This window comes from Salvelinus alpinus, chromosome 19 (assembly GCF_045679555.1).
Source record: "Salvelinus alpinus chromosome 19, SLU_Salpinus.1, whole genome shotgun sequence".
Taxonomy (NCBI): Eukaryota; Metazoa; Chordata; class Actinopteri; order Salmoniformes; family Salmonidae; genus Salvelinus; species Salvelinus alpinus.
The window spans coordinates 8174338-8182728 of record NC_092104.1 but is presented as its reverse complement, the minus strand read 5'-3'; the positions used below and the strand labels follow the sequence as shown (position 1 = coordinate 8182728).

Genomic DNA, 8391 nt, shown 5'->3' with positions numbered 1-8391 from the left:
TAAAGTAAAGGCCAGCGGTGTCTAAAGTAAAGGCCAGCGGTGTCTAAAGGCCAGCGGTGTCTAAAGTAAAGGCCAGGGGTGTCTAAAGCCCAGGGGTGTCAAACTCATTTTGCCCTGGAAGCTGCATTCTGTCTCGGACAGAGGTCTGGATTGGTTATATTTCCTCACCATCAAAAAGTTTTGGGTATTTTTCGAAGTTCCCTGACTGTCAAGCTTTCATTTCGGTGATTTATTAGCGAGCTGATGAATGTCGGTCCCTTATAATTTCTACACAGGGATAATCTCAATTTCATACTCCTCACCACCTCTTCTCGACTCCTCAAAATCCATTGGAGGAGAAGGTCAGAGGGGAGGAACCCTCTGTTTCGATTTGGTTTAGTCATTTAAGTACATTGTGGTTTTGAGTAAAAACAACCAGTAGGCTGGATTGGACCCCATGGCATATGTTTCACACCCCTGCTACAGGCTATAAACTAAACTGAGCTATTATTTCTATTGGTGTGCTGCATCTGTAACTGACATAGCCAGCTTGAGGAGCAAGCCTAGTCTGCAACAACAAAAAAAGGAGTAAAATGCAAATTAGAGTAACGGCAAAAAAGTAGTAATTAATGGTGAAAAGGGCCAAGGGGGGTTTCAGATCATATCACTGGTTTCGATCCCCGTTTTAAGAGCGCGCAAGTTACACCCACCGCACCAGGGGTGCGTTCAGTTCGATTGAACGTGTGCTACGTTGCGTACGGGCTTGTACTGAACGGCACGTTTCCCCAAACCGCAACCAAACCCCTCACTGTTTTTTAACTAATCGCTTAGAAACGAGCCGTTCTCGTTTAATTGAACGTTGCATTACGTTTTTTCAGTTTGAGTTGTATGCATTGGGTCTTGCAACAGATCGTTTACCGTTTAAGAGGCAAACGGAACGAAACGGTGAGCGACCTACCTAAATTTGTCCAATAGAAACTCGTTTTCGTTGCAAAACGTTTTCCGTTTGGAGTAGGCCTTATTAAACAGTTTCGCAACAGACGAACGTTTTGCAAAATAATTGGCGTAATGAATACACCCCTGGTTCGACCGGCCAGCCCAGGTGTGTTTCTTGTCAGACGGCTATGTCAGGCATAGCATGACTGGTTGGTCACATGGTCCAGCTCCAACGTTCTGCGGAAATTAATTAGCGGAAGAAACAGGTGGATGTATCATCCGCAGGTAAGCTAAATTCAAATACATTTCATAATTAACGTCAACGGAGTTGTCACATTTAGGAATATATATTACAGATGTTTTAATATATGTGCTTATCAGTTTTATGCAGGTTATATGTGATGATGCAAATAGCAATTTCATGGGGATGGTAAACTGTCTGGACAGCAACCTGATAACTTTACAAATCAGGTTCATATTAATTAAAACATAGATAATGCCGTGAAAGATCAGTAGTTCTGTACTCAGAGGTTAATAACAATAAGTGTTTGTAGAATGTTCCCGAAGCTCCACTTCGCCATGTGGTGGACTGCATGCCCAAAATGTCAAACAATCAGACAATGTCTATTGATTTAATGAAATTGTGGACACGAGTTTTAGTTCAGATTTGATGTAGCCTTGTCATGTGGTTTAGATTATTTATTTTTTATGTCGACAAAGACACACACCCAACTTCCAAGGTGTAATGGAGTTGTAACCGGCTGCTACAGTCTCTTTTAAAATGGCTATGTTAGGTCAGAACAAATAGATCAGATTGAGCCTTTTTGCAAACCTACAGTAGTTATGAAAGTATGTAGGATATACTGTAGATATTCAGTACACAACATTACTCCCGCTTTACACCTACCTACATGTACAAATTACCTCGACTAATTTGTACCCCTGCACATTGACTCGGTACCGGTACCCCCTGTATATAGCCTCGTTATTTTGTTACTTTTTATTTTTTACTTTAGTTTATTTAGTAAATATTTTCTTAACTATTTTTTGAACTGCATTGTTGGTTAAGGGCTTGTAAGTAAGCATTTCACGGTAAAGTCCACACCTGTTGTATTCCCGAGCATGTGACAAGTAAGATATTTAATTTGATGCATGTAGGTCATTGAGGGAGTTATATTACGCTGGCCCGGGTTGAACTGGGCAATGGCCAGTCACGTTATTGGGCAAAAGCGGGGAGGGAGGAGCGCCCTTCTCAAATCAAACAGTAATCTGCATGTCAACAAGGCAGCATGGCGCATCGTCCAGAAACATGCATATCTTTTCCATAAAATACATTTGTAGAATTTTTAAACTAGTTGTCATTGCGTTTTTATAAAAAGCAATCACATCTGAATGTGAAAACACACAATCCTACTGATCACTCTCCACATACTTATGTCACTTTTGTTTTCATCCGACTTCGCCATCAAGGAGAGAGAGCAGGCACTTGGCTCAAGTCGGGAGGCAGCCTGGCATCACTTTTCTCCTGGTTCAAACTTCTTCCACCGGGGTAACCCGGGCCAGATAAACAAACTCCCTCAGTGTAACTGACTGTCACCTGTTTGTCCTCATTCCAGGTGACACAGCCAGAGAGGAAATCAGAGCCATATAAACATATTCATACTGAACAGCAAGGCCATGTGAGTCTGGCCCGGTGACTGTGTAAAAGAGGTATTATTCCAACTATTTTCCATATTTTTTGTTGATTTGCGATGTTACTATTGATGCAAGATACAACAATGCCAAAATTGTGAAGAGATATTGTGGTCATTTAGTGATGGGAGATTTACTTGAGTTACTTGACATGCTATAGAAAACTATAAACTTGTTACCAAATTTTCCCCACATTGTTTTGTTTGTGGGAGACATTTTTTATTTAATTTTTATTGATTTAACCACCAGGATAGTCCACTCACTAAAAATCTATTGCTTTCCAGTAATCCACATGAGGTTTAGGTGAATCTGCGGTTACGTGTAGGTTCTTTGTGTTATCTGGGGGGTAACAGTATATCTGGCATTGCCAATACCCAAGAAGCTCCTGATTGAAGACGGTGCCCGTTTACATGCAACTACTAAAGGTAGTTTAGAGGTCACACAAAGTATACTGCATAGATTCGAGACAATCAAGCAGCTCATCCTTTGGCAATATTGTCCTGTATTTTCTAACCACAGCCTCTCTCCTCTCTGTGTCTGTACGAGGGCAGAGACCAGTGGGTCCCCATGTCTGCTAGAGGAGGTTCCTCTGGCCGTTTCAACTGTGTCCGGGATGCAGAACCTCACTACGACCAGGTTCCAGTGGGCTCCTTATGGAGGGACCAGGACCTCCCTCCTCCTCCTCGCTCCCTTAGGGGTTTCAGGGGGGCAGACCTGGCTGTGAGCTCCGACCCCCTGCCCCCCCCTCCCCTCCCAGACCAGCCCCCCGTGGGCCCTGACTTCTACCCTCCTAGCGACGGTGCCCCGGAGCGCCTTGACAACGACAGCGCAGCCATGGACATCAAACCCGTCCACCGCTTCATTCCTGACTCCTTCAAGAACTTCTTCCGCGGCAACAGTGTCCGTGGTAGCAGCAACAAGCCCTTCTCCTTACCCCCCTCCCCGCCGCTGACGGAAAAAGACGACCTCAAACCAGGAACCACTAGAGGTGTCCCCTGCTCCCCTCCCCCCTCTCCCTCCCTCCCCGGCTCCTACCTGGACCCGTACGGAGGCTCTGGCGGCAGCTACAACTCCCGAAAAGAACGTGACGCCATGTTGCTAGGAACCGATGCCTTCGAGTCTGTCTCGGGCGTCACATTCCGCTCAGCCAAGACCTACAGCGAGCGGGTGGAGGATTACCACCAGCGCTACGCCTATATGAAGTCCTGGGCGGGGTTACTGCGCATCCTGGGCTGCGTCGAGCTCCTTTTGGGCGCTGTCGTCTTCGCCTGCGCGTGTGCTTATGTGCACAAGGACAACGAGTGGTTCAATATGTTCGGCTACTCCCAGCCACAGTTGTTCGGGGGGTTAGGGGGCGGCGCAGCAGCCTACGGAGGCAGCGGATCGTTCAGCTACGACGGACCCAAAACCCCCTTCATCTTGGTAGTGGCTGGCCTGGCCTGGATAGTAACAGTCATTATGCTAGTCCTGGGGATGACCATGTATTACCGTACCATCCTCCTAGACTCGTCTTGGTGGCCCTTGACTGAGTGTGTGATTAACCTGGCCCTTGGGTTTCTCTACATGGTAGCAGCGTCAATGTACGTCAGGGACACAACCAGAGGAGGCCTCTGTTACATCCCTGTCTTCAACAACGGAATCAACGGGGCCTTCTGTCGTACAGAGGCCGGCCAGACCGCCGCCATTATTTTTCTGTTCGTCAACATGATAATATATTTTGTGGGCGCCGGCGTGTGTCTGAAGCTGTGGCGGCACGAGGCGGCGAGGCTGAGGAGGGAGGGGTTAGCGCAGGAGGTGAGGGCAGGATTAGACACACACATAGTTGTCCTTTTGGGCTGCCATTTTTGTGTTCCATGACAAATCCTTTGCCTCATCCTTTCCCATTGGTCTTCTTTGTTCTCAGATGAAAACCATTGGATCTTCCCTGCCAATATCTGCTGTAAGTCTCTTAGTACACTAGTAGAAAACTTTAATATTTATTCATTTAATTTGTAAAGCTCTTTTTTTTCACACCCAATGTCACATTCTTCATTCCATTACGCTGAGTATACATACTGACAACCATGTTAAATTCCAGTTAATTCAGGAAGTACACTGACATTCCACTTGAACGTTTGGAATTAGAATTTGTTTACTCTCTGAATTGACATGAATTAATATGGAATTTACCTCAACCCTGCTGACAACGTAGTAACCATACCTCCGATCCCCATCCTTCCCCAGCTGGGCGGTTCCAGGACCTCAGAGCAGACCCCTCTCCCCACCCTCCAGACTATCCCAGAGGTGTTGGACGGCCATCTTGCCTCTCCAGCCGTCCCTCTGATGATGGAGCCAGAGATCCTCAGAGGACACATCCCTGCAGGACACATCCCCAAACCTGTAATCATCGCAGACTACGTGGCGTGAGTACTGACCACCCATCTAACTTTATTTGACCTGTTCTCTGACAGGTGGGAGTTTTTAATCGTATGTATTGTTGTGTATCATGCTCCTGCCTTTGTTCGTTGTCATTTTAAGTCGCTCTGGATAAGAGCGTCTGCTAAATGACTTAAATGTAAATGTAAATGTAATTTGTATCACTGCTTCCTTATTATGTACTTTGTATTTGCTTAATTTTTTGTGAAGAAAAAGAGACTTTGGTCTCAATGGAACTTCCCTGCATATATAAAGGTTAAATAAAATCAAACGTATGGACCTTAAGTACAAGAGGATAGCTGACTGCCACAGTCTGCTTCCTACTAGACTTATCTATCCACGGTCATACGGCGCAGAACTCCATCTCACGAGGGCCACACTCAGTCCTGCTTTTTCTATTTCTCTCTCTGCCACTTAATTGATCAGTTAATGTCATTGATGGGCAAGAGAGTTCACACACACACACACCTAGTTGCCCAGGTGGTAGACATTTGTTTCTACATATAAAGGCCTTAAAAAACCAACCCTGCATTTCTATGCGGTTCGTGTGTGTGTGTGTGTGTGTGTGTGTGTGTGTGTGTGTGTGTGTGTGTGTGTGTGTGTGTGTGTGTGTGTGTGTGTGTGTGTGTGTGTGTGTGTGTGTGTGTGTGTGTGTGTATAAGACGAGTCATTTTAGACTATTTGAGATGCACCCATGCTTGTTGATGACCTCTGCTTTGTATTTGTTGTGTGAACAGGAAGTACCCGACCATCCGTACGGAGGAGGAGAGGGACCAGTACAAGGCTGTGTTTAAGGACCAGTATGCTGAGTACAAAGAGCTACATGCTGAGGTCCAGGCCATGGCCAAGAGGTTTGACGAGATGGACGAACTGATGAGGAACCTGCCTCCACGGCCCTCCAGTCAACTGGTACTGAGACTTCTCACTCACTCACTCACTCACACACACAAATCATATTGACAAACTATAGCCTAATGTCCATTCACGTCATTCTAGTGCTTTTTACCAATCCCTTGTTCAAAGTTAAAGATCTTCTTTCAGGAGAAGAAACGCATCGAAACCATAGTATTGGAGTACCAGAGAAAGAAAGAGGTAAGTGATTTTTGAGTCTTATTTTAATAGAGAATGTGTATATAAGTAAGGGGACCCACTACAGGTCCTGAGCCCTAACAATGACCTGTAGAGTAGTTTTAGGTTTCAGTAATATGTTTATGGACGATGCCCAGTAGACGTTGATCTGCAGAACCGGTTTGTGTAGGCGGGGAGTTTCACATAGTTTCAGGTAGTTTCCCTTTCAGGTAAACCAATGATGTGTGACGGACTGACAGTAGATCGGAGCACTTCCTATTCACTCAGAACTCATGTTTGAAACGTTTATCTTTGTCCTGTCTACACGCACACTGCAGACTAGGACATTTGCTAGATACATCAAATGCAACTATGCCCTTATCTGATGGCTTTCGGTTCCACCATTTATTACCTTATGAAATGGCAAGACATGATATGGGACTTGTTGCCACAGATGTCTTAGGAGGTTGAGGTGTGTGTGTGTGTAAGAGAGAGGCAGATGGTGAAAGAGAGAGATGGAGACAGTAAATGAACGAACAAATGTTAACTTTTCTCTCTTTCTTGTTGTCAGGATCCTACGTTCCTTGAGAAGAGGGAGAGGTGTGAGTACCTGAAGAACAAACTGTCCCACATCAAACAGAAGATCAACGAATACAACAAGGTCATGGACTGGAACGACGGATTCAACTAGACGAACACACACACACACTCTGAACTGTGCAGCTTAACTGAGCCAGGTCAAGCCCGAATGCTGAAGTTTACCGTCCATTACATTATGTTGGATGCCACTCCTTGCCAGTTATATGCATTATGTGGACATGCCATGGGTCAAATCATATAAAGATTTTAGTGCCACAAAAAATTTATATTGAGGCTGGTTTTATAATCTACACGTTTTCTTCTTATCTGATGCATTTGTTTTTATTGATGTCCGTGATATTTTTTTCAACGCCATAATTGTGAGTTGGTTGCCACAGCCCAACCCTGAAGTACAGATCAGTCTCTACACAGTATCCTACCATCAATTTGATAATGAGGGCAGATGTCATTCTTTGTTGTGTGTAATTATTTATCTCTATTGTACCATTTTGTAAACTCTAGATACTGTAACAGTATGAAACTAAACAAATCTCTTATGATTTCCTCAACAAGACTTTTCTGCAATAATTGTTTAAATTAAGTGACAAAGCACCTCCTATGTATTATATGTCGTTGTACATGAACACAGTCCAATGTTGTACACTGATGTCAATCCATGTGGTTTATTTGGAACACATGGCATCTCTGGTATATTTTGTACATTTATGTGTAAAAACGTTATCCAGTATCATATATTTCTGTTTCGACTTGCTTACTGATGTACTTGTCCATTTCTTGATAATTGAAGGAAAGTCTGGAAAGTTTGATTTCAGCACAGTTTGATAAAGATTCTAAAAACTATGATGCTTTTTTCCCCCTAGTAGAAATGACCCATTATATTAGTCACAGAAGAGTGTGTGTGTGTGACTGACTATGTCAGTGGGTCGATGAATGTCAGAGACGATTGGAAACTGGATCCTTTTTCTGTCAGTCAGTGTCTGTTACAAAAAGGGAATCTTGCCTAAACAATGTCTCACACACACACTTTCTGTCTGTGTGGAATCTTGCCTAGTCCTCATGACATGGCTGTTGGTCTCGTTAAATCCTGCAGGACTGGTTTGGTCATGATGGACACTAGAGGGGGGGGCGTTGGGCATCACAGACCCCCTATTCAAATCATAACGGTGTAGAGTTCTGGCTCCACTGCGATTCCCAAGCACCAAGGTGTCATCTTACACACACACCGTAGGCCCTAATCCTTCCATCTACACTGTTAATGATTTCTTGCACAAAACATTCAATTTTGACAAAATGCCTTGTGTTTTTTGTTCCTCTGATTCAGAATATATAAAGCTAGTAAACTATGGATTGAAATCCATGAATGGTTGTGTATAAAATCTCCAGAATTACCTATGTTTACCTTTGATGATGTTAAATTAAATGGCATGATGCTTATCCTTGTAATTCCGATCATTTTATAACTATTTTATTAACATTATCCTCTTGGCCAAATATTATATTCACAAATGTAAATGGGGTGGAAAAAGCCCTTAAATTTTTTTTTTTGAACTGTTACAATTTTATAAATCCCTCAAACTTGTGAATCTTAAAAGTTGGAATAATTATTAGAAGTCATGTCTCTGAATGTTAATGTTGCCTTGTCACATATTCAAGACCAGGAAGTTAACAGATGTCAAGGAAACAAAGCCTATCTACTTCTGT

The 8391-nt window shown here is 43.7% G+C and overlaps 1 protein-coding gene across 4 annotated transcripts; it reads left to right on the top strand.

Annotated features, from left to right (window-relative positions):
* Nucleotides 1-785: 785 nt before the first annotated feature.
* Nucleotides 786-8224, top strand: marveld2b (MARVEL domain containing 2b). 4 transcript variants are annotated; one of them, XM_071352190.1, is made up of 9 exons: nucleotides 786-1200; nucleotides 2532-2625; nucleotides 2892-3032; nucleotides 3159-4401; nucleotides 4511-4546; nucleotides 4831-5009; nucleotides 5760-5931; nucleotides 6064-6114; nucleotides 6662-8224. In XM_071352190.1, the coding sequence occupies exons 4-9, from the start codon at nucleotides 3175-3177 to the stop codon at nucleotides 6779-6781; spliced, it is 1785 nt and encodes a 594-aa protein (XP_071208291.1). In that variant the 5' UTR covers nucleotides 786-1200; nucleotides 2532-2625; nucleotides 2892-3032; nucleotides 3159-3174; the 3' UTR covers nucleotides 6782-8224. The 4 variants fall into 4 exon arrangements, with proteins under 4 accessions (XP_071208291.1, XP_071208292.1, XP_071208290.1 ...); XM_071352191.1 differs by lacking the exon at nucleotides 2892-3032 and having other exon boundaries at nucleotides 3154-4401; XM_071352189.1 differs by lacking the exon at nucleotides 2892-3032 and having other exon boundaries at nucleotides 787-1200.
* Nucleotides 8225-8391: the final 167 nt, after the last annotated feature.

What these genes read in the sequence shown, in the direction of transcription:
- marveld2b (XM_071352191.1), top strand. Translation starts at nt 3,175, where the DNA reads ATGTCTGCTAGAGGAGGTTCCTCTGGCCGTTTCAACTGTGTCCGGGAT. An exon ending in CTTCCCTGCCAATATCTGCT is followed by an intron (nt 4,547 to 4,830) that starts GTAAGTCTCTTA and finishes ATCCTTCCCCAG; the next exon opens with CTGGGCGGTTCCAGGACCTC. An exon ending in AGTACCAGAGAAAGAAAGAG is followed by an intron (nt 6,115 to 6,661) that starts GTAAGTGATTTT and finishes TCTTGTTGTCAG; the next exon opens with GATCCTACGTTCCTTGAGAA.